This window comes from Pelophylax lessonae (genome assembly GCF_965119305.1).
Source record: "Pelophylax lessonae genome assembly, chromosome: 5".
NCBI classification, from domain to species: Eukaryota; Metazoa; Chordata; class Amphibia; order Anura; family Ranidae; genus Pelophylax; species Pelophylax lessonae.
In genome coordinates, this window is record NC_138772.1 from 416,367,036 (window position 1) to 416,394,100 (window position 27,065).

A 27,065-nucleotide genomic window follows, 5' to 3' on the forward strand; every position below is an offset into this window, starting at 1 on the left:
ACCCTATACAGAAAGGAAACAGCAGGCAACTCCATTCTTTACGCCTCTAGCTTTCACCCACAACCCTTAATCAAATCCATACCTTACAGTCAATATCTCAGATTGAAGAGAATCTGTACTGATCCAGCTAAATTCCAACTGGAAGCCAACGCATTGACTACCCGATTGTTACAAAGAGGCTATACCAAAACTTCGTTACGCAAGGCATTTAACCGTGCCAACTACAAAGATAGACAAACACTTCTCTTTAAAAACAAAGAACTAACAAAAACCGAACCCGACACCCGAATCATTATAAGATATACCAACGAACATCAGCAGATTCGAAATATCCTTAACAAAAATTGGTCCATCCTCATGGAAGAACCAAGCACCGCAAAACTCCTACCAAAACATCCACCTATCACCTTCAGGAAGGCAGGCTCACTGCAACAACAATTAGTACATAGTGAGTACAAAGAGGGATCTAGAAAAGACCCTTGTAGAACCAAGGGCACCTTCCCGTGCGGGAGCTGCGCTCAATGTCATGTCATCCGTCCAACCACAAATATTACCCTACCTAATGGGGAACTATTTCGCCCCAAACATTTTTGCAACTGCAAAACGAAAGGAATTGTTTATATGATGACTTGTGAATGCGGATCTTTCTATATCGGGAAGACCCGACAGGAGTTCGGCAAACGGGTGAACCAGCATTTACAAACTATGCACGTTGGCAATTTTTATGTCCCATTAGGGAGACACATAAGGGATCATCACAATTATAAAATGCCTAAAATCAACTTCATGGCTCTGGACAGAATCCATGTCCCGTTACGAGGCGGTGACTGGAACAAGATTCTTTTACAACTAGAAATGCGCTGGATTGTAAAACTTAAAGCTACAACTTCACCCGGATTAAACGAAGCACAAAGCTACCGCCCATTTCTTCAGGGCTTTTCATCTGGCAAAACAGATTAGTCTTGTCATCCCAAATAACCTAAACAATTGGATTTATTCCCTTACTATTCAGATTGCACCACAATGCAATCGATTGGGGCACCACCAACCTTCAAATCAACCTACTTCTACACAATGAGCAAATAGAATTAGATTGCACCGATTTTTTGTTCTTGTTTGATTTTTTATCGTCATCTATTCTCCTTTCCATCCAACCGATGGTATCACATACATGCTCCAACCCTACCAGATTGATTACTTTATATTTATCAATTCCGCTTCCCCCTTCTCCTCATTTTCATTTTTTCATTTTTCATTTTTTATTTTATTATTAACTTTAATTTTTATTTTCAATTTATTATTTTTTGACTTTTTATTTATTATTTAATATTTTTTCATTTTTACACTATAGTTTGGAAGGTCCAATCAATAAAACTTCTGCACAAATATCCCCCTCGTATTTTACCTCTTGAGGATCTTTGACCGCAAGTCTGGACCAAGGGTATCCGACTTTATGTCTCCCACCCGGACCCACTCCATAACTCTCCACAGGAATCTTTTCTTCCTTGTATTATTTTGCTGCAATTGTACTTTTGAAATTATTATCTTATTACCTTATATTGCTACCTTATTTTGATTCATCTATTTGCCTTTATATAATGGAATAATATGTATCCACTTCCTTTTGCCTCCCCACATAGAATTCCAGTGGCTCCCGGCACAAAAAGCCCCGTTCGGGGCTCCTGAAACTGAATGGTCGGTGTTCTCACCCTCCTAGATCCCGCACAGGGATTTCAGCTTCTATAACTGTGTCGGCGGCCTCGCAGGCACGTCCGCACGGTTACAAGGGATGCGCCCTGACACTGCGCAGACGCATCTCCCACCGTGCGACGGACTCGACCTGCTCGGCACCTTGCAGCGCATCATTGCGCATGCGCGGCAGCCTTAAAAGGCCGGGGAACACTCCGGTTGCTTCAGTCTCTCCCACACCGAGGGAGGAGATGGACCCGGAGAACATGTGCTGCCCTTAACTATACCTTCTCAAACGTAAGTCTAACAGGTGAGGGGAACTTCCTACATCCCCTCCAAAAACTTTGGGAATTTTCTCTAACCCTTTTTTTGTTTCAACCTTGTTTGTATATGGAAGATAACAATCCATAATCTACTTACCCTAATATATACTTTATATATTTTTCATACAAACGAAGATAACAATCTACTCACCTTAATATATATATATATTTTTAAATCTCCCAAACTGTTAGACGATCTCAATCAATGTGGATTCTGCCAGTCAAAGCCACATTGGATCCTGGATCGGGTCTTTCGATTCAGCAAGTAAATACTACCAGATTTGAAGCCTTTTAAATACTTTTTATATTCCTCCAATATACTCATGCAGCATATTTGTTCCTGCAGCACCTGGACAAAACCTGGGAAGGCATGGTCTTAGGAAGTGGACAATACAATTGTATGTTAACCTACAGATGTCTAAATTATGTATGTTTTCAGTACAATATTGCCCTACCTGATACCTCTGTTGTTTGATTATCTGTAGAATCGGTGAAATATCCTTGATAAAGGCCTAATGTTGGCCGAAACATGTCGGATCACCGATCTGGCACCTTCTCTGCACTCATCCCAGTCTTTGACATGATGAACAGCAGAGCAAGACCACCTACAAACCACTTCTAAGTCACTTATTACCACATGCCAAACACACTTTATTTCTTCCTCTTCACTGCACAATGGGACTTTACCCATTAAAAGTCACCATTAATTGTTGTATATATATTGCTACAATGCAATAAATTTTGTGTATTATACTATTCCTGCTTATTGTCTTATACTCCTGCCCATAAAATCCCATACTTGACCTGGGGCACCAACAACCACAAACAATTTCGTCGGGATGGTGGCAGAAACGACTATAATCTTCCAATGTAAGATCCAACAAACTTATCTCTTAGGGTTCAGGCGCTGGCCTTAGACCCCCCCCCTTCGTAGCCGGTCCCGCGAGGCCAACCTCCCAATCTCGTCGGAGATTATTTCGCCCCACGGGCCAAACCAAAGCTAGCGCCTCGCTCCACCCTTCTCATGGGGTTTATAGTTAGGGCCTCACCTGTCACGGCCACACGTTTTGATTCTTTTACTGTCACCGAGAGGCCATCTTTCCCGCCACCACGTCTGTGGCTCACGCCCCTCGCCCAAATCATAGGTAGAGCCTCTCACCGGCCGCTTGGCATCTAGCAGGGCCTCACCTGTCACGGGGTAGTTAAGTTTTCGCCTCTGGGCTCTAGCTAGCCAGCCAGTGGTTCTCCTATACGTTACGGTCGCTAATCGGTCTTGGGCGTTCTACTTTTTCTGTTTCCTTCTACAGCGGGCCTCAAGGAGCCACCCTGGAAGATGGATTTTCCTCCCCCTCCACGCCAGCCAGGATCAGCACCCCTGTCAGGTCCGGTACCCCCAGGGGTCGTCGGGTTCCTTCTCCGCTGGGCTCTTACGGGTCTTGGACTATTCCGAAAATCTCGGCGGTCCTACGCCAGAAGGGTATCTCGTTCCCGGCCACTGCAAGAAAAGCGGAGCTGTTCAAATTGATGATGGAACATCCAGAAGATCCGGGACTGGGCACCAGCTCTCAGGGCTGTTCATCTGCCATACAGGGAACCCTGGACTCCATCCTATCCTCCCTACAGTCCATCGGCGATAGACTGACTAAGCTGGAGGACGCCAGTCCGGCCCAAGGGGGCCCCCCTCCTTCCTTGCCGGTCCCAACCCCAGTTCCTGCTGGTGATCAGGGTAGGCCCCCAGTTCCCATCTTGCCTTCTTCCACGGTTTCTCCTATTATCACCCCGGCCCACTTGGTCCCCGCGGCTCTCCGCAAGGATATCTTGGAGGGGAAGGATGTCAACCTAGTGGCTCTCCTCATTGCCTCCCAGGACATGGTCGAAAGCAAGGTCTACAATTACGGTGATTTGTCCGTAGTCATGAAGGCCAGGGACCCCCGGCTTAATAAGAAGCTCACTATCCCCGAGTTTGTCCTGGCCTTCGGCATCTACAGGGACGTTTTATGTTCCGTTTACCCGCAGCGGCGGGAAGAGTTAGATCTCTACTTGCATAAGATAGTGGATTTAGGGCACAAATACGGGGGTTTTACCTTCTTCGACTTTCATAAATCAGTCTCGGCCAAGGCGGCGGCAGCCTTGGCTCAATTCAATGTTCGTGTGGATTGGAGTCTACTGGATACCGAGCTCTTCTGCAGGCACTTCGCAGGCTTGGCACCTCCCTCCTGTGCCACATGCTCCTCCACTTCACATTCTGCCAGCCTTTGCCCCATGGAGGCTGTGTCCTCCCCGGCCGGGGTCCCAGGGGGGGGGGGCTGGCAGGTCAGAGCAGCGTGGCCTTAGGGATAAGCTGGGTCGTCCCATAGTGTTCTTAGGTAAAGCCCAGGTTTGCAATAATTTCAATGGGGGGGCGTGCAGCTTCAGTGCTTGCAGGCTGCTCCATGTCTGCTCCATCTGTTTCAGGGCTCACACCAAATCCATGTGTCCATCCAAGATGTACCCCAAACAATGACTAACCGGGGTCAAGGTCGAGGTACTGGAGTTCTACCTGCAGGCTCATCCGTCTCCACACCTGGTGGAGTATCTGATTCAGGGGTTCTTGGGTGGGTTCCACACGGGGCTGGTGTCTCTTCCCACGGGGACCCTGGAATGTCCCAATTTACTATCGGCCACGGAGGACCCGGAGTCGGTAGATCTACTTCTTGAGAAGGAAGTGCAGGAGGGGTTCATGTTAGGCCCCTTCCCGGCCCCCCCCTTCTCCTCTTGGCGTACCAACCCGATCGGTATTGCCACAAGCAAATTCACCAATAAAAAACGTTTGATTATCGACATGTCGGCTCCTCATTCTTCCACCAACCCCAGCCTTAATTCCCTTATTCCTTCGGCCGAGTTCTCACTCCACTATGCTACCGTGGACAATGCCATCCAGGCCTTTTTGGGGGCTGGCAGGGCTGCCTGGCTCAGTAAAACAGATATTGCCAATGCCTTCAAACTGCTGCCTATTCACCCCTCCTTATGGCACATCCACGGTGTAAAGTGGAGGGAGAAATATTATTTCGCTTGCAGGCTGACTTTTGGGTCTAAAAGCAGCCCCAAGATTTTTGATACCTTTGCTGAGACGCTCTGCTGGCTCCTTCTGAATGTCTCCAGGTGCCCCTCGGTGTTGCACTACCTTGATGATTTTTTGTTGGTCGAGGATAGCAACTGCACGCCGGTCAGTCTAAATAGTACCTTGGCCTTATTTTCCACCTTAGGGGTTCCCCTGTCACCAGGCAAAACGGTCGGCCCGGTCACCAGGCTGGATTTCTTGGGGATTACCCTGGATTCTGTCTCCATGCAGTCCAGCCTCCCTGTGGACAAACTTGAACGTATTCGTGGGGTGGTAGGCAGGTTCCTGGAACTAGGGACTTTCTCCAGGAAGGAGTTGCAGTCCTTGATCGGGTCATTAAATTTTGCCATGCGTATCATCCCCCAGGGCAGGTCCTTTATCTCTCGGTTGCTGCGGCTGTTGCCAGGTCTTCCGGAGGGTGTCATCTCCCACCTGGATCCCCCTGCCAGGGCGGACCTGGGTATGTGGGTTGAGTTCTTGGGAAGCTGGAACGGTATCTCCATGTTCATCCCGCCCATTTCTGCCCAGTCCCCTGTGTTTTGGACGGATGCGGCCGCCAGTACCGGGTTCGCAGCCATCTTCGGGGATTCATGGTTCAGGGATAGTTGGCCGGTTGAGTCTCTAGCCTTACCTGCTTTCCGGGAGACCTCAGCGCTGTTTGAATTATACCCTATTGTGGCAGCTGCTGTCACCTGGGGTAGGTACTGGTCAGGGAAGGCAGTCAAATGTTTCAGTGATAACATGGCTGCTTGTGATATCATCAACAAAGGCCGTTCATCGTCCCTGACTATTATGAGACTGGTCCGCAGGCTGACCTTGGTAGCCGCCACTTACCAGTTTTTTCTTTTCTGTGAGCACATTCCGGGTCATACCAACTTAGCCGCTGACGCTCTTTCCCGCTCCAAATTGCAGGTTTTCTTCACTCTCCACCCGACGGCCGACAGATGTCCCACGCGGACCCCAGAGTTCAAGGATCTGCTCCTGGACTAGCCCGCATCATGGCGCATGGACGGGAGTTGGCCCGTTTGGCTCTGTCATCCAACACCAGGAAGGCTTATGACCGAGCCTTGACCATCTTCCGAAGGTTTCTAGTGGATTTTGGATTGGTTGATCAGTCAGTACAGACCATGGTCGCCTTCGCTGCTTTTTGCCACCTCCAACTCAAGCTATCTGTCAGTACTATTAAACTATATCTGGCGGGTGTTCAACACCACTTTCTGACGCACCATCCAAACTCCTTGCCTTTCCTCCGGGCATATCCTCTGAAGAGCCTCCTGAAGGGCATTGGCAGGTTGGATCACCGTTCCCCCATCAGGCGGCTGCCGATAGATGGGGTGAAATTTAGGGCCCTCTCCAACTTACTGGACACATCGCCCTTTGAGCCATACACGAATGCCGTGGTCAAAGCGGCGATGTATCTGGCTTTCTACGGTTTTCTCAGACCCGGGGAGTTTTCGGTAGCTTCCGCAGCTGAGGGGCGGTTGTGTCTCCTCAAGCGAGATCTCGTCAAATGGGGGGATCATTATGTTTTGACTCTGCAGAGCACCAAGACCAGGCAGGTGGGCCACCCCGTTACCATCCCGTTTTACCCATCAGGGAATCTTTGGTGCCCGGTCAGGGTGTTGGATGTTTTCGTGGCTCAGACCCGGAGCAGCCCCAGCCATGCACCGCTCTTTGCGCTCCTGGATGTTCCCCTCACTACGTCCAAATTCATTTTCTACATACGTTCTCTTTGCATCAGACTGGGGTGGGACCCGGCAGCGCACTCTGGCCATTCCTTCCGGATAGGAGCGGCTACGGCTGCTTCAGGGAATAATACGCCAGGCCATATCATTAAAAGGCTTGGTAGGTGGGAGTCGGACGCCTTCCAAGTGTATATACCGCACCCAGAGAGGGAATTGAGATTGGCTTTTCGCAAGCTTGTGTCCTAGATTTTTTGAATAAAGTGTGTTGTTTTGCTTACTTTTTTTTGCCCTCTTTATTTACAGGCTACCCCCCTTACGTCGGTTCAGGCATACCACACCGACTGTCCTTACCAGGGGGTGACGTCTTTTAGTATTGACCACAAGTGTGCGGCCGCAGGCCGGTATTTGTGGGAGGAGCTAGCGGGCTTTATAGCGCCGCCCCTCCCCTTGACCGGCCTGCTGCCTCGGATCGTCACCCCACCCTCCTTCACCCTTTTTTCTCTACCTCTTCCCCTTGGGGGTGCCCTCTTTATTTACAGGCTACCCCCCTTACGTCGGTTCAGGCACACCACACCGACTGTCCTTACCAGGGGGTGACGTCTTTTAGTATTGACCACAATAGATATGGGCTGAAAGTGAACACACTCCGGTTTAATTTGAGGTTATGTACATCCAAATTGGAAGAAGGGTTTAGGAATTACAGCCCTTAAGAATAGCCCCCCCCCCCTTTTCTAGGGACCAAAAGTAATTGGACACTTGGATCAAAAGCTGTTTCATGGCCATGTGTGGGCTACTCCTTTGTTATTTCATCATCAATTAGGCGGGTAGAAGGTCTGGAGTTGATTCTATGTGTTTTATTTGCATTTGAAATCTATTGCTGTGAACCTACATCATGTGTTCAAAGGAGCTGTCCATGCAAGTGACACAGGCCATTATAAGGCTTCAAAAACTAAACCGAACAATCAGAGAGAAAGCAGCAACACTAGGAGTGGCCAAATCAACAGTTTGGTACAGTCTGAGGAAAGAAAAACGCACTGGTGAGCTCAGCAACATAAAAAGGCCTGGACATCCACGGAAGATAACAGTGGTGGATGATAGCAGGATTTTCTCTATGGTAAAAAAAAAAAAAAACCCATTAACAACATCCAGACGAGTGAAAGACAACCTCCAGGAGGTGGGGATATTATTGTCAAAGTCTACAATCCAGAGAAGACTTCACAAGAGCAAATACAGAGGGTCCACCACAAGGTGCAAACTATTCACAAGCCTGAAGAATAGAAAAGCCAAATTAGACTTTGCCAAAAAACATCAGCATTCTTTGGACAGATGAAACTAAGATTAATCTGTACCAGAATGACAGGAAGAAAAAAGTGTGAAGAAGGCTTGACACAGCTCATAATCCAAAGCACACAACGTCATCTGTAAAACATGGTGGAGGCAGTGTGATGGCATGGGCTTGCATGCCTTCCAGTGGCACTGGGTCATTGGTATTTATTGAGGATGTGACTGAAGCAGCCAGATGAATTGTTTAAAGATAAACTGTCAGCCCAGATTCAGCCAAATGCAGCAAAGTTGATTGGACGGCGCCTTACAGTACAGATAGACAATGATTGAAAACACACTGCAAAAGCAACCCAAGAGCTTTTGAATGAAAAGGAGTAGAATATTCTGCAATGGACAAGTCAATCACCTGATCTCTACCCAAGTGAGCATGCATTTCACTTGCTGAAGGCAATACTAAAGGCAGAAAGAACAACTGAAGACAGCTTCAGTCAGAGGCTGGCAAATCATCAGAAAGGAGGAAACCAAGTCTTTGGTAATGTCCATGGGTTCCAGAATTTAGGCAGTCATTGCCAGTAAAGGATTCTCAACAAAATATTAAAAATGAACATTTTATTTACGATTATATTCATTTGTCCAATTGCATTTGGGCCCCTTAAAATGGGGGGACTGTGTATAAAAATGTTTGTAGTTCCTAAAATTTGTACTTGATATTTATGTTCAACCCCTTGAATTAAAGCTGAAAGTCTGCACTTCAAATTAATTTGGATTGTTTCAATTTAATGTTATTCTGGTGGCAAACAGAGCCAAAAGTATTAAAATTGTGCCTGTGACAAAATATATATGGACCTAACTGTAAGTACCTGTAATAAATAAATAAATAGATCTATTGTGATGCAAGGCCCTGTCTGATTGCATACAAACTGACTGGATTGTTAGGCTCCTTTCACACGGGCGGTGCACCTGACGGAGTCCGTTTTGCTCAGCGGGGATTGATCCGCCGATCCCCACTGAGCAGGCAGTTGACAGCTCCGTCTCCGCTTACTTTGCAAAGACAGAGCTGTCAGAGCCCCGCTCTCCTCTATGGGAGATCTAATAAGAACAGACCGCCTGTCTGTTTTCATCCGATTTTATCCGATCCAATCCTCCAGTCGGATGGAAAATAGGGTTTCCATCCGTCCGGATTTCATGGACAGGATCGGATCAAATAGCAGCGGGTGTCAACAGAGATTTCTCCGCTGACATCTGCCGCTCCATAGGGATGCATGGAGCATCCGATCCCGTCCGACTGAAAAACTGACAGGCGGACCAGAACGAAAAGCCCGTATGAAAGGGACCTTAAGTAGGCCCTTATATCACTTAGTTTTGGAAAGTCTAAAGGATATTGTACAGTCAGATTATAATGTGTATGGTGAGGCAAATGTCTCCACCACACTCACTCACATATACAGTACCAAAAAGTAAATTTGATGAGACGTGAATTACAATAAACCTGTAATGAAAGGAATACAGTGGCTGGCACTGAACCAATGTCATTCTGAAAATGCTGGTTGAATTGTTTATGCAGCCACACTATATTTAACCACTTTCAGACCGGAGGTTTTGGCTGCTCAATGACCAGGCCCTATTTTGTGATTCGGCACTGTATGACTTTAACGGACAATTGCGCGGTCGTGCGACGCTGTACCCAAACAAAATTGATGTCCTTTTTTCCCACAAATAGGGCTTTCTTTTGGTGGTATTTGATAACCTGTGCAATTTTTATTTTTTGCGCTATAAACAAAAAAAGAGCGACAATTTAAAAAAAAAACAATATCTTTCACATTCTTTTATATGAAATTCTCAAAAAAAAAAAACTGTTGTTTACAGGTTAAAATCATTTTTTTTTGTAGAAAATTACTTAGAACCCCCAAACATATCTCGCTCTAAACGGTTGTGGCGATACCTCACATGTGTGGTTTGAACACCGTTTACATATGTGGGCGTGACTTGCGTATGCATTCGCTTCTGCGCGGCTAGCTCGGAGGGACGGAACGCTTTTTTTTTTTTCCTTATTTATTTTGCCTTTTATTTTTAATATTTACACTGTCCCTCTAAAAAAAATGGATCACTTTTATTCCTGTTACAAGGAATGTACACATTCCTTGTAATTGAAATAAGCAGGACAGGTCCTCTTTAATGTAAGATCTAGGGTCAAAAAGTCCTCAGATCTCACATTTACACTAAAAAGCAAAAAAAAAAAAAAAAAGGCCCTTTAAGGCTGTTGGGAGGAAGCGACCTATGACATTGCTCTGGTCCTCCAAGACCATAGAGTCGAGTGGAGGCCAGCTTGCCCTTACTCTACTTCCTGCCTAGGAGGGGAAAAGACCTGATAATTTTCCCCGCTACTGACTTCTCCGGTAAGTGGGGAAAATGACCGGGGGGGAGCACCTCTCCTGCGGCCCATAAAAGTGATCCCGCAGCGAATCTACTGCTGGGACCACTTTTATATGAAAGAGGACCGCCCCCTCCCCTGTAAAAAAAATACTGGGGTTATGGCAGCTATCTGCTGCCATAACCCCGGTATTTAACGTCAAAGTAGCAACATAAAACTGTGGTGGGCGGTCAGGAAGTGGTTAAAGGAGTTGTAAAGTCAGAAGGTTTTTTATCCTAATGCATTCTATGCATTTAAGATAAAAAGCCTTCTGTGTGTAGCACCAGCACCCCCTAATACTTACCTGAGCCCAATCTCTATGCAGCGATGTCAACGAGTGCCTTGGCTGTCCGGGACTCTCTCCTAATTGGCTAATTGACACAGCAGCTGTGCCTTTGGCTCCTGCTGCTGTCATTTAAAGTCAGTTAGCCAATGAGAAGAGAAAGGGGGCAGAACAGCAGCTCTATGTCTGAATGGACAGAAAAAGCTGCAGCTCGGCTCAGGTGCTCCCATAGCAAGATGTTTGCTGTGGGGGCACTCGAAAGGAGGGAGGGGCCAGGAGCAGCGAAGCGGGACCCGAGAAGAGGAGGATCTGCTGCTCTGTGCAAAACCACTGCACATGAGAGATAAGTATAACATGTTTGTTATTATAAAAAAAAAAAGAGCCTTTACAATCACTTTAATACTATCCGCTTCACAAACTGTGGACAAGTGTGTAGATCAAGAAAGTCAGAAAATGTCCCTAACTGAAACCTCAGTTTTGAAGTAGGATAGTCAAAGGTTCATGTCTTTCTTATTTTGGAATTCTTGTTAGAAACCTACATTGTCATAGGGATAACAATTCTTACAGTGTCCCTGGTTGGAATCAAACCCACGATCTAAACCTGTAAGGTAAGTATGCTAACTTATTTTCCAAAATGTTACTATAGTAATTGATTTTATTTTTTGAGGGGTTAGCACTAACATTGTTGAGAATTGTATGGCTGATACATGCATACTCATAATCAATATTTAATAACAATGGCAGGCTGGGAAACTTCACCTTAACTTGATAAGGTTATCTATGACACTTGTCTTTTAGAGTTCATCAGTTACTAACATGTTCATTACATGCATTATACCAATATCAAGAGAAGAGATTAATATAGTGGGTAATAGATGTAGACAAAATGCCTGATTTTGGCTTTTACTATAAAGCAAGCAGGAATTTCCCCTTTAGAGCAGCTTTTGAAGATATAACAATTTGACTACTACTCAAAGGGGTTTAGGTCTGGAGACATGCTTGGCCAGTCCATCACCTTTACCCACAGCTTCTTTAGCAAGGCAGTGGTTGCCTTGGAGGTGTGTTTGGGGTCATTTTGTTGGAATACTGCCCTGCGACCCAGTCTCCGAAGGAAGGGGATCATGCTCTGCCCCAGTATGTCATGGTTCCCTCAATGAACTGTAGTTCCCCAGTGCTGGCAGCACTCATGCAGCCCCAGACCGTGACACTCCCACTACCATGCTTGATTACAGGCAAGACACACATGTCTTTGTACTCCTCACCTGGTTGCCGCCACACACGCTTGACACCATCTGAGCCAAAAAGATTTATCTTGGTCTCATCGGACCACAGGACGTGGTTCTAGTAATCCATGTCCTTAGTCTGCTTGTCTTCAGCAAACTGTTTGCGAGTTTTCTTGTGCATCATCTTAAGAAGAAGCTTCCTTCTGGGACGACAGCCATGCAGACCAATTTGATGCAGTGTGCGGCATCGTATGGTCTGAGCACTGATAGGCTGACCCCCCACCCCTTCAACCTCTGCAGCAATGCTGGCAGCACTCATACATCTATTTCCCAAAGACAATCTCTGGATATGACGCTGAGCACGTGCACTCAGCTTCTTTGGTCAACCATGGCGAGGCCTGTTCTGAGGGGAACCTGTCCTGTTAAACCACCGTATGGTCTTGGCCACCGTGCTGCAGCTCAGTTTCAGGGTCTTGGCAATCTTCTTATAGCCTAGGCCATCTTTATGTATAGCAACAATTCTTTTTTTCAGATCCTCAGATAATTATTTGCCATGAGGTGCCATGTTGAACTTCCAGGGACCAGTATGAGAGAGTGAGAGCGAGAACACCAAATTTATCACACCTGCTCCACATTCACACCTGAGACCTTGTAACACTAACGAGTCACATGACACCAGGGAGGGAAAATTGCTAATTGGGCCCAATTTGGACATTTTTGCTTAGGGGTGTACTCACTTTTGTTGCGAGCGGTTTAGACATTAGAGGCTGTGTGTTGAGTTATTTTGAGGGCACAGAAAATTTGCACTGTTATACAAGCTGTACACTCACTACTCTACATTGTAGCAAAGTGTAATTTCTTTAGTGTTGTCACATGAAAAGATATAATAAAATATTTACAAAAATCTGAGGGGTGTACTCACTTTTGTGAGATACTGTATGCTGAACCCTACACATGCTGCCAAAGTTTTGGCTGGACTGGTAGAAATCTAGAACGTGAATGTCTTAGAAAAAGCCCAGTCAAATTTTAGACCCAATTAAAGGGTTGTTGTAAGACTTTAAAATTGCTGTTAAACAATAGTACATATCCATTTGAAAGCTGGCCACACTTGGATCAAAATCTGGCCAGTTCAACAGAGACCAGCTAAGTTTTGATCCATTTATGGGCAGGCTGGTTGTACAGAAGCCGATCTACTACATATAGTTGGCAGTGCTGATTAGTGTATTTTGAGGGCAGGATATCTCCCCGCTGTCAGAATGCAAAGGCTGAGTGGTAAAGATTTCCCCATCCACATTGAGTGTGTAGATAGGGGAATTGAGTCATTTTCATTCAACCCACTGGTTGAATGAGAAAAAATAACTCACCTATAGGCTGCTTAAGCGTTAGGGTTGTTCGATGGGTTTCAGTGGGTAAATGCTGCTTTTGACATCATCTTCTGATCATTTAGACTTCATTGTAGGTGCAATTGAACTGAATTTGACCTGCTTCAGCTGCTTTTGAAGAGGAGAAATGAGGAGAAAATCAGTTCTCAAGTAAGCAAAAGCTCAATGCTGTCTGACTTGCTGTCCCAGGACAAGTATAGAGACAAGTAGTTCTGACACTCTACAACAGGCATCACTAAATGACGGATCATGATCAGGATGTGGGCCAAATGACAGTCCTATCCAGACCATGGTTCCACCACTTGGCATCCTGGGTGTTCCTCTTCTTCCCCCGCTGCCACCACAGATTTCATCCTTATAGCAAGTAGAAGGCATGGCATGTCTAGACAGAGGGTGGGAGCTGCATAACTTAACTAAGAAAGCCAGTGTTTTGTTGCTAGGAAGTAGGGCGGTCCTAGCAACCAATTACCTGCCTGTTTCGAAAATGTTGGAAAGAGCCCTGTGATTGGAAGGTGGAAATGGAGATGACTTTTATGGAAGGGGAACTGGGATGCAAAGAAATGTGGGGGTGGTTGTGAGAGGGACTGTGATGCAAGGAAGTGGGGCTGTATAGGGTACTGGGATGCAAGGACGGGGGGCTGTGATGTGAAGGGGTGACAGAGGACACTAATGTGAAGGGGAGGGGGACTGTGATGTGAGGTGGGGGCTGAGGACATTGATATAAAGGCGGGAGAACTGTGATGTAAGGAAGGGGGCTGTGATATAAATGGGGCACTGTAATGTAAAGAGGTTGGCTGTATTGTAAAGAGGGGCTGTGATGTAAAGTGGGTTCTTTAATTGTAAAGGGGGGCTGTATTGTGAAGAGGGGGTTCTGCAATGTTAGAGAGGGAACTGTGGTGTAAAGGGTGGACTGTTATGTGAAGAGGGCTGTGACGTAAGGGGTGGACTGATGACACAGATGTAAAGGGAAAACTGTAATATAAGGGGTGGGCAGGGGCTGTGATATGAAGGATCTAAATCGTGGCACAAACATGAGACTCAAACCTCTGCTGGAAGAAAATTTTATTGACCAGACCTCCATGAATTTCAATACCTCTACTCTATAGCATGCTAGCTCCAGGACTGTGGCTAAAGAATACCACTTCTGGCATTCTGAGGAGGCCTGCAATGGCAGTCCTCATACTTCTCTCATAACAGAGTTACTTTAATGATTTTGCCTGGCGTTTGTTTCATTTAACTCTGTTTGGAGGAAGATACCATGTTCACAAATCTTAGATGTAGCACCCTACAAGGTAGGTGCTAGGAAAAGTATAGTGGGCCGTGGCTGCCTAACAGCAGGGCCATGATTTTCAGCTGGGCTGTCATGTCTCTACAGGTGTGGCTGTTGAGACTGGGGAGTCTCCCCACTGTGCTCTATGAGAGGGCTCTCATTGGCAGTGGAGGAAACCCAATCAATTGCACATTCAGGCCTGTATCTACCCCAGAAAGGCAGATTCTGCCCCACTGGATTTTGGGAGTGGATATAAGTTTGAGGGGAGTGCATGACGAAGCATCTTTGGTGGGAAGCAGAGTCCCAGGAGGGAGAGGACGGCTGTCTCTCCTCCTTTCAGAAGCATTGGGCATCCCGGGCGGCTTGCCTGAGGGGACAGAGAGTAGAGCTGAGCTGCAGAGAGGATTTGGTGTGCCGAGGACCAGGGGAGCTGAGGGGGTCCAGTTTCAGGAAAGCTTTCCCAGTTTGTGAGTACTGAAAACTGCCCCTGGGGGTCTGCCTAGCTAAGAGGGGACCACTCCGGGGAAGGTCCAGGGGATCCAGGAGCTAGCTAGCGGTAAAGGGGGTGCCAGTGTTGACCCTGAAGTATAAAGAGGGTGCCTAGTGAGAGGACCCTGCAGTGTAGAGGGGGTGCCTAGTGAGAGGACCCTGAAGTGTAAGGGGGGCACCAGCGGTTGGGCCCTGAAGTGTTAAAGTGTATAGTGTGTAGTGTACAGTGTTAAGAGTTGCAGCAGCACAAGCAGTTACAAGGAGCTAACTCAGTCAGGAAGGACTGGAGGGAGATGTATCCAGGACTTTTGAGCCAACCAGAGTGTCAAGAGTCAGTTCTCAGTACAGTCCAGGACCTTTTGAGTTAACCAGAGTGTCAAAAGTCAAGTCCAAGTACAGTTCAACAAGTCAGTACTTTTCAATCGCCAACAAGCGTTGGTCGGCATCCAGCCGTCGTCAAGACAGCGCTGAAAAGCATTTTTTTCATCAGAGTGTCTCAAGTTGTATCTAGTTTGAGTCAGAGGAGTATTCCACTCATTCCCTTCTCCCGTCCCCATGATCAAATAAACAAAACAAACAAAAGATGCCGGAATGGTCCTGGTCTCCAATCTCACACTTGGGTATTCAGCTTAAATGGGCTGAAGGCGTCACCGGTAACCATGGCCTGGAAAACCTGCTACATATATAAAAGGCAGTGGATATTTCAAATGGAGTTTTAATAAAATTCATGCTGTGAGTGAATTTGAGATGCTACCAGTAATGATCTCCTTTTTAAAATGCTATTTGCCTGGTTCCATTAGTGATTCATTAGCTTCAATACTATGTTCCTGTTCCATTACAAGACTGCAGATCAGAAGAGTTTTTTTTTTTTTTCACTTGCAGTGGACTAGAGGAAGAATATGAAAGAGGGGGAATTAGCATTCCTAGAAGGAGGTTAGCAGTGTCAACTCCTGTATTCCCCCTCAGCACCAGTCGACTTTGGGGCTTTGTTCATACCATTACCCATAGTGCCATGTGTTTTTAAATGTGCACATCCTATTCATAATACCAATCAGTTGACTTTATTGAAGCGAGAAATGCATCCGAAAATGCAGCTTGTCTGAGTTTTTTTTTTCCAAAGCATGCCATAATGCAACATGTAAGTGAAACTGTGTTCCAATAGAGAGCATTGCTTTCTGAATTATCCTGCATTTCATATAGCTACCAGCATGAACATGAATTTAGTCGTACATTATGTGCCTTTATTGTATCAACATTGAATAAGGACATTATATCCGGTGTTGTCACCCAGAGAATAAAAAGGAAGTAATAAAGAAAAAAATTAATGACACTCACCTGACAACCTGGTCTCTGTGAGCTGTGAGTGGGAGCAATCCCTGGCAGGCAGTTTCTGAAGAATGTAAACTTGAGTGGGAGAGGCTTTGGTTCAGTAATCATCCAGGTTCAACTTGTCATTACAACTTTATTTTTTCTGTGTGAGATTTATGTGCTTCTCTTTTGTTAACATGTTGAACTTTCTGGTTACCTAACAAAACATTATATATTGCTCATGAGATAGCAGCGAAGATGGCTATAACATTCAGTAAAATACATACCACTTTTAATGCTATGAATGTGTACATCATACATATGGTAAATTATAGGACTTGCATTATAAAAAAAAAAAACCACTGTCCTGGGAAACTACTGGGGTACTTTGAGCCTCGAAATTGAAACAAATATGCAGATTCGATGTTCTGATCAGCTGACTTCCCTGGTTACATGCTTGTTTTGGATCATCTAGATTTAGAGGCAGGTACGATTTTAAACTGTTAAAAATTTTTAACAATGGCAGCTTACAAATTTCTGTTGCATAGTATCGCTGGTAATTGGCTGGCAGTTTCCAATTCTGATTACTGGACACCCAGAGTTTGGACAGAAGTCACACCTGGTGCTCTAAATTTATCAATTTACATGTGTTATATGGCTGTTTAATGCTCACAGAGTGATTCTACGATAAACTTCGACTTTTAACTACTTGACCTCTGGAAGATTTACCTCCCCCCTATGACCAGGCCATTTTTTTGCGATACGACACTGCATTACCTTAACTGACAATTGCGCGGTCATGTGACACTATATCCAAATAAAATGTATGTCCCTTTTTCCCCACAAATAGAGGTTTGTTTGTTTTTTGGGTTTTTTTTTGTTTTTTTTTTGGTGGTATTTGATCACCTCTGCATTTTTTATTGTTTGTGCTATAAACAAAAAAGACCGGCAATTTTAAATAAATATATATATTACATTCTGCTGTAAAAAACATCCAATATTTTTTTTGAAAATCAAATTTCTTAATGAATTTAGGACAATTTGTATTCTGCTAAATATTTTTTGGTTAAAAAAAATCCCAATAAACGTATATTGATTTGTTTGTGCAAAAGTTATAGCGTTTACAAACTATGGGATATTTTATTAAGTTTTTTTTTACTAGTAATGGCTGCAATCAGCGGCTTATAGCTAGACTGCGATATTGCAGCAAACATTTGGACACTAACTGATACTTTTGACACTTTTTGGGGATCAGTGACACTAACACAGTAATCAGTGCTAAAAACATGCACTGTCACTGTACTAATGACACTGGCTGGGAAAGGGTTAACATCAGGGGCGATCAAAGGATTAACTGTGTGCCTAGCTAGTGTGTTTGTGTACTGTGGGAGGTGCTTTTACTAGGGGAAGGCATGGATTAATGTCCCTGCTTTGCAGAAAAACAGGACCCATGCCTTCTCTACTGACAAAACGGTGATCTGCCTTGTTTACATAGGCATACCGCCGTTCTGCCTCTCTACTGAAGGATCAGTGGGTGCTAGCGGACATCGAGTCTGCGGTACCTGCTGCTGGGCTCCCAGTGTGTGTGATCACCGCGGAAGCGAGCTGGCTCGGCGGGGGTCTATTTTTGTAAATATTTTATTATATCTTTTCATGTGACAACACTGAAGAAATTACACTTTGCTACAATGTAAAGTAGTGAGTTATCAGCTTGTATAACAATGTAAATTTGCTGTTCCTCAAAATAACTTAACACACAGCCATTATTGTCTAAACCGCTGGCAACAAAAGTGAGTACACCCCTAAGTGAAAATGTCCAAATTGGGCCCAATTAGCCATTTTCCCTCCCCGGTGTCATGTGACTCGTTACAGTCGTCGCTCTGTGCTTTACCTTCCCAGCACTCACTGGAGCCCCGGGCAAGAATTGGGATGGGAGCGGCTGTGTCAGGCTCTCAGTGGGAGTGTCTGGCTCAGGCTGTCTTGTTGGGATGCATCCAGAAACTGGAGAGGCTCAGTGACGTCAGGTAACAGCCGGCTCTAACTCTGAACTTTAGCCCACTGTCAGCTGATTCTTGGTCACAGTAGAGCAAAATTTAACTCTCATGACCCACAAGAAAAGAATGGCCAAAGGAGCTTCATTCTTCTCTTTTAACCACTTCCTATCCTTCCCTCAGCTGCAACGATGCCCAAGATATCATTTTTTAGTGCTGGCGATTCTGAAGGTGGTAAAATGAGCCTGAGTGGCTAAAGAGCCACTGGGTTACTTTTCCAGGCAGAAGAGGATGTCAACCCCCTTCCTCCGGCGCCAAATTTCCAGGCTCTTCTGAGTTTTTTGGGAGCCCAGTAAGAATGATCTGTTTTTTTGTCAGTCAACATCAGTTTTTCATCCTTTGTCATCAGTTTTTCATAAATTTTTTTATACATTTTTCATAAATTTCAATAGGGCGTTTTTATCCGTTAAAAAAAACAGATGTTGATGGAAGCGGATGAAAATGGATGTAAACGAATGATCATCCATTTACATTTGTTTTTCCATAGGAATGCATTGATGTCAATTTTTGATCCGTCAACGGATAGATGAAAAATGGACGAACGGTCTGTATGTGTGAAAGGAGGCCCCTTTCACAGATGCTGTCCGTTTGTCTGTTTTTCATCCATCCGTTGATGGATCAAAAACCAACATCAATGCATCTCTATGGAAAAACAGATGTAAATAGATGATCATCCATTTACATCAGTTTATATCCACAGCCATCCTCATCCATTTTCAAACTGATCAAAGCTCCGGATAGGACAAAAAATGGATGTAAACTGACAAAGGGTCAGTTTTTCATCCATTTTTGCATTGGTAGTGGATGTAAAAAAAACTGATGACCACTGATGAAAAACAGATGAAAAACTGATGAAAACTGATGAAAAATGGATGAAAAATTGATGAATACTTTATCCATTTTGACGTGACTAACCTAATGAAATCAATGGTCTGCATGTGTAAAAAGGGGCCTTAAAGGCCCCTTTCACACATACAGACCGTTCGTCCATTGTTCATCCATCCATTGACGGATGAAAAGCGGACATCAATGCATTCCTATGGAAAAATGGATGACAATGGATGATCATTCAATTACATCCGTTTTCATCCGCTTCTGTCAACATCAGATTTTTTGAATGGATGAAAGTCTTATTTTTCATCCGTTAAAAAAAAAACAGATCGGATGAAAAACTGATGACAATGGATGACAACGTAAGAAAAACTTATAATGGATGAAAAGCTGATGTGAAACTGATGCTGACTGATAAAAAACGGATTAATGGAATGGCCCGTATGTGTGAAAGGGGCCTAATTCTCTGTCAGAACATGTCTGGACAGTGCTGATTGGCCCTGTGCTGATCATATGTACCCTCCCAAGGAAAAAATAAAATCATCCATCAATCAAGATGTGACATCTCACCCACTGTTTTTTTTTTTTTTTTTTTAGTTACTGGTCATAGAGGAGGAGGGAGGGAGGGACTGGGCTGTCTGTATACATGCCCATATGTGTGATGTTAATACCATGTGACCTAAATAGCTCAGCTAAAACCAAGAAGTGTTCTCTGAGGAATAAGAGACCAAACTGAGCATGGGGAGCTGAACTACACTTAGACTCCTTTCACACATACGGACCGTTCGTCCGTTTTTCATCCATCTGTTGACGGATGAAAAATGAACATCAATGCATTCCTATGGAAAAACGGATGCAAATGGGTGATCATTCATTTACATCCGTTTTCATCCGCTTCTGTCAACATCTGTTTTTTGAACGGATGAAAGTCCTATTTTTCATCCATTAAAAAAACGGATCAGACGAAAAATGGATGAAAATAGATGACAACGGATGAAAAATTGATTACAACTGATGAAAAACGAATAACAACGGATAAAAAAACAGATGTGAAACTGATGTTGACTGAAAAAAAACGATGAAAAAAAAAAAAACAGAACTGAACTGATGAAATGAACGGTCCGTATATGTGAAAGGGTCCTTACTGTGCTTATCTGGACTTGTCCAGAGTGAACTTGCAGGAGGGGGAGGATCTGTACATATAGGATCACACAGCCTTTTTACACTATGCAAAGGATGAATCACTTACATTACAGAATAGTAACTAGTATAGTGAATATAACAAGCATGCTATTCTGCATCTATAGACAGATTTTCCTGTTGTGGGTTTAGTAACTCTTTAAGCTTATTGATGTCACAAAATGAGACTGGGCATATATACACTTGGGAATAGGATAGATAGAAGGTTAACAAAAGGAAAATATTACCGATACATGTAAAAGTAAAGTAAGGAAATAGACAGTTTTCCATAAACTGTCCTTTATACGCTACAAGGATTAAGCATAAAGTGTAATTCCAGTCAAATACTAACTAAGCCTAATCTTACTCCCACACCCATTCTAAGCCTAATTTATTTATGCTGTGAAAGGAAAGATCTGTATGCTTACCTATTTTAAGGCTGCTCCAATCTCGTCACATGATTGGGTCTCAGAGCTGGCTTCAGTGTAGAGAAGGGACAGCCAAAAAATGGATGCTCCATAGTAGGCCTATGGGTGACATCATCACCCAGGCTCTGCAGCCAGTGTGGGTGATCTCTCCTCTTCACTGAAGCCCACTGCTGAAAAGATGATGCAAACGGACTGGATTACCCACAGCATGAGACTTCTTTCCTTTACACGGTAGTTAGAATAAGCTTATAATGGGGTTGGAAGTAGGTTTAGGCTTAGTATTTGACTATACTTCCACTTTAACTGCATCATCAACATCTGACTTTGTTTTTCCATAATTAAAGTAAACCTTTAGTAACAGAATTTTCACATTACAGATACAAGGTAACTTGCCAATGCAGAAGGAGTTTTGGATATATGTGACGGATGCTACTCTTCAGATGACGCCAGAGACATCTGGAATCCCTAAAATTCTCTCAGTGTGTGTCTTGCCTTCTTGTGCAGTGGACACTAGGGTGCTAGAGGCCCTTGCCAAAAAGTTAATTTGCAAGATGTTTTTTAAAGATGCAGTGAAAGAGAATGGTAAGTTACCAGAGTAGCAGATTATCTTCTCAAAACTGGAAAGGATGTATAAAATATGTAACCTTTGTGTAAGTGTATTGAAATAAAATATCTAAAATGATTTGCTGGTGCAGCTAGTGGTTCTTGCTATGAGATTGTTGAGGATTTCTAATTTTGGAATTCAGAGTAAGGAGCCTTTTGTGAAATTTCCATAATCTTCTATACACCAGAAGAGATAAGAGATTCAAGTAAAGACCTGTTTAAAAATGTAATTAATTTTAGACTATATACTGCCTATTGTGTTTGCTTTGCGGTATACTTTAGATTTCTTTTTTTTTTTTTTTTTTTTTTTTAATTCTGTGACACTATGCATTAATCTAGTTACATTAGTCAAAAGCTACTCTTATGGATGATTTGGCAGCACAAATTTTGTTTTTATCTTTTTTTTTGGCAGGCAAAATCATTTGTGTAGAACGCACAGTGCTTTCATTACAAAAGCCCCTTTTATCCCAGGTTTCTGTCATTAACAAGCTGACTGGCCCTGTTATACTGGACAAACTGGATTCTGCAACAGAGGCAAACTCTCTGCGCATTGTGACAGGTTGGTACTGGGAGAAAAATGACAGGCACATGTCAAAAAACACTTTCTTTCTTAATATGAGTCAGATCAGACCTGTGCAGAGAATGCTGTTACTAATGTGTCTGCAACATGTCAGTGCAAATTAGGTTGCCTCTTTAAACATAAAATATTTATTATTCTTAACATTTCATTACAAAATAATACGTGTGTCATTATCTTTGCCTAACAGTTCTAACAATGTTAGTTTACGTGAACAATGAATGTACTTTGAGGCAAAAGTGAGCACCAGAGGTTAGAAAGATATTTTGTTATATTTAAATCTCCCAGACACATCTTCAGATGCTGCAGTATTTTCCTTGCTGGCTGGCATCTGTGTTTAATATTGTGTGAAACCTGCAATCAAGAACAGTTAGATAAATTGTTTGAGGGCAGTGTTTGCAGCGTGGTGCCAATTAGCATGGCTAATTACCACACTTAGCAATCCACATTGTTGCTTACAAAAAATAAGTTCCACTTTACTTCATACAGAGCAAAGGTAATTAACTGAGTTTTCAGTTATATTAGACTGCTTAAAATTCAGGCAAGAGAACTGCATTATGGCATCTACTGTATACATTGAGTCTGTCTGGGATTACATGAAGAAACAGAAGGATTTGAGGCAGCCTACATCCACAGAAGATTTGTAGTTAGTTCTCAAAGGTGCACCTACCTGTGGAGATCCTTCAAAAAGTGTGTGCAATTGTACCTATTAGAATTGATGATGGTTTGAAGGAAAAGTTATACAACTCTTATTTCTGAAATAGCATTTTTTTCATGTGCCTAAATTTTTTGCACAGTAGTGTGTGTATATACAGTGGGTACGGAAAGTATTCAGACCCCCTTAAATTTTTCACTCTTTGTTATATTGCAGCCATTTGCTAAAATCATTTAGGTTCATTCTTCTTCCTCATGAATGTACACATAGCACCCCATACTGACAGAAAAACACAGAATTGTTGACATTGTTGCAGATTTATTAAAAAAGAAAAACTGAAATATCACATGGTCCTAAGTATTCAGACCCTTTGCTCAGTATTTAGTAGAAGCCCCCTTTTGATCTAATACAGCCAGGAGTCTTTTTGGGAAAGATGCAACAAGTCTTTCACACCTAGATTTGGGGATCCTTTGCCATTCCTCCTTGCAGATCCTCTCCAGTTCTGTCAGGTTGGATGGTAAACGTTGGTGGACAGCCATTTTTAGGTCTCTCCAGAGATGTTCAATTGGGTTTAAGTCAGGGCTCTGGCTGGGACATTCAAGAACAGTCACGGAGTTGTTGTGAAGCCACTCCTTCGTTATTTTAGCTGTGTGCTTAGGGTCATTGTCTTGTTGGAAGGTAAACCTTCGGCCCAGTCTGAGGTCCAGAGCACTCTGGAGAAGGTTTTTGTCCAGGATATCCCTGTACTTGGCCGCATTCATCTTTCCCTTGATTGCAATCAGTCGTCCTGTCCCTGCAGCTGAAAAACACCCCCACAGCATGATGCTGCCACCACCATGCTTCACTGTTGGGACTGTATTGGACAGGTGATGAGCAGTGCCTGGTTTTCTCCACACATACCGCTTAGAATTAAGGCCAAAATTCTATTTTGGTCTCATCAGACCAGAGAATCTTATTTCTCACCATCTTGGAGTCCTTCAGGTGTTTTTTAGCAAACTCCATGCGGGCTTTCATGTGTCTTACACTGAGGAGAGGCTTCCGTCGGGCCACTCTGCCATAAAGCCCCGACTGGTGGAGGGCTGCAGTGATGGTTGACTTTCTACAACTTTCTCCCATCTCCTGACTGCATCTCTGGAGCTCAGCCACAGTGATCTTTGGGTTCTTCTTTACCTCTCTCACCAAGGCTCTTCTCCCCCGATAGCTCAGTTTGGCCGGACGGCCAGCTCTATGAAGGGTTCTGGTCGTCCCAAACGTCTTCCATTTGAGGATTATGGAGGCCACTGTGCTCTTAGGAACCTTAAGTGCAGCAGAAATCTTTTTGTAACCTTGGCCAGATCTGTACCTTGCCACAATTCTGTCTCTGAGCTCTTCAGGCAGCTCCTTTGACCTCATGATTCTCATTTGCTCTGACATGCATTGTGATCTGGAAGGTCTTATATAGACAGGTGTGTGGCTTTCCTAATCAAGTCCAATCAGTATAATCAAACACAGCTGGACTCAAATGAAGGTGTAGAACCATCTCAAGGATGATCAGAAGAAATGGAAAGCACCTGAGTTAAATATATGAGTGTCACAGCAAAGGGTCTGAATACTTAGGACCATGTGATATTTCAGTTTTTCTTTTTTAATAAATCTGCAACAATGTCAACAATTCTGTGTTTTTCCATCAATATGGGGAGCTATGTGTACATTCATGAGGAAGAAGAATGAACTTAAATGATTTTAGCAAATGGCTGCAATATAACAAAGAGTGAAAAATTTAAGGGGGTCTGAATACTTTCCGTACCCACTGTATGTGTGTGTGTCAGGGACATGCAGTCAGGGGAGGCATAGCCCCACCTGCCATGAACATTTAATTGAGCTTTGAGGGTCCTAGCTCGGTGACCCGGGGGTCACAGAGACCCCAGATTTGGTCCCAGTGATACTGGACTCCTTGCGCAGCTTGTCGGAAGCTTTTTACAGCAGACCGAGATGAGCTTACAGTGCCTCTGACTTCTTGTCAGAGGCACTGTGCTCAATGGACAGCTTGGAGCCTTGGACCAATGGTAAAGCACCATTGGTCCAAGCTGTCCAATAAAAACCCTGCAGAGGAGGCTGTCCTGCATAGAAGGGGGCATGTGTCTAAAAGACAAAAAGCCCTCTTAACTACACTGAAAAAAGTTTTACCCATAATCCCTTGTTTTTCTCACTAAGTTAAGAGAGAGAATCTGCTGCTGCTGACAAGGTACTTTTTTAATCAAGCAAAATAATATATTATTATGCAATATGTTATAACATCATTTATTTTTTATCTATTTACTGTGAAATTACTTGTTTGAAGTTATAACTTTAAATTTCAGTCATTTGTCCGTTAAAGCCCCGTACACACGATCAGATTATCGAACGATCTGTCGTCCGTTTTTTGTGGCATGCTAGTCTGATGTGGAAAGTGAAGAGGTTATTTTCATACGAATTTTCCCGTACGACAGAATTCTACTTCAGAAGTGATGTCGTGTTGGATTTTTTTGTATGTGTTCTTTCGTCTCTGAGCATGCCTAGTCTTGCTCTTAAGATTTTTTTTCAGTCGAAAACTGTACTAATGAGACGAAAATCGGACGTTGTGTTGACGGATGATAAAAATTTTATAGCCTGCATATCAGGATTTTTTCGGCCGTCGAAAGCACCATACTAACAATCAGAAAATCGGAAGATCGGTCGTCGGACAAAATTTTCTTTCAGATTTTCTTATCTTGTGTACGGGCCTTTAGCCACCCGACTGAGTACAGTTATTAAAGTTATAGTTAATTACCTTAAAAACAATATATAATAATTATTTGTATATTACTTATGGTAATTAACCACTTCTGACACTTCTCTCCTACATGTAAAAATCATGATATTTTTGCTAGAAAATTACTCAGAAACCCCAAACATTTATATATATATTTATTTATTTATTTATGTATTTTTTTTGTAGCAGACAAAATTCAGACAGATTCCCTAGGGAATAAAATGGTGGTCTTTGCAACATTTTATGTCACGCAGTATTTGCGCACCAATTTTTTAAATGCATTTAAAAAAAAAAACAGTTTTGTAAATAAAAAAAAACAGTAAAGTTAGCCCAATTTTTTGTAGAATGACACCAAATCTTCAGTACTTAAAAATCTCCATAGGCGATGCTTTAAAATATTTTACAGGCTACATGTTTAGAGTTACAGAGGAGGTCTAGTACTAGAATTATTGCTCTTGCTCTAACGTTTGCGGCGATACCTCACGTGTTGTTTGAAAGCTGTTTACATATGCTAAAACAAGTCCTTATGCTGGTTAAATTAGTAAACTATGAGAAATAAGGAAGGTGCTATATACAGTATCTCACAAAAGTGAGTACACCCCCCACATTTTTGTAAGTATTTTATTATATCTTTTCATGTGTCAATACAGAAAAAAAATGACACTTTGCTGCGATGTAAAGTAGTGAGTGTACAGCTTGTATAACAGCAAATTTGCTGTCCCCTCAAAATAACTCAACACACAGCTATTATTGTGTAAACCGCTGGCAACAAAAGTGAGTACACCCCTAAGTAAAAATTTCCAAACTGGGCTCAATTAGTCATTTTCTCTCCCCGGTGTCATGTGACTCATTAGTGTTACAAGGTCTCAAGTGTGAATGGGGAGCTGATGTCTTTGGGAAATAGACGTATGAGTGCTGCCAGCATTACTGCAGAGTTTGAAGGGGTGGGGGGTCAGCCTGTCGGTGCTAAGACCATACGTCTTTGTACTCCTTATCTGTTGGCCACCACACACGCTTGACACCATTTGATCCAAATAAGTTTATCTTAGTCTCATCAGACCACAGGACTTAAATCCAGTAATCCATGTCCTTAGTCTGCTTGTCTTCAGCAAACTGTTTGCAGGCTTTCTTGTGCATCATCTTTAGAAGAGGCTTCCTTCTGGGACGACAGCTAAGCAGACCATTTTGATGCAGTGTGCGGCGTATAGTCTTAACACTGACAGGCTGACTCCCCACCCCTTCAACCTCTGCAGCAATGCTGGCAGCATTTATTTGTCTATTTCCCAAAGACAACCTGTGGATATGACGCTGAGCATGTGCACTCAACTTCTTTGGTCGACCATGGCGAGGCCTGTTCGGAGTGGAACCTGTCCTGTTAAACCGCTGTAAGGCCTTAGCCAACGTGCTGCAGCTCTGTTTCAGAGTCTTGGCAACCTTTTTATAGCCTAGGCCATCTTCATGTAGAGCAACAATTTTTTTTTTTTTTTTTTTTAGATCCTCAGAGAGTTCTTTGACATGAGGTGCC

The 27,065-nt window shown here is 43.5% G+C and overlaps 1 protein-coding gene across 1 annotated transcript in view; it reads left to right on the forward strand.

The window, feature by feature from the left end:
* The window catches only part of SPIDR (scaffold protein involved in DNA repair), a 1,142,289-nt gene that overhangs the window by 1,088,782 nt on the left and 26,442 nt on the right, over window positions 1-27,065 (forward strand). The window contains exons 15-16 of the mRNA XM_082258691.1: window positions 21,313-21,517; window positions 21,951-22,097. Of these exons, the coding sequence (XP_082114817.1) occupies window positions 21,313-21,517; window positions 21,951-22,097 (352 nt within the window). The remainder of the gene's footprint in view (window positions 1-21,312; window positions 21,518-21,950; window positions 22,098-27,065) is intronic.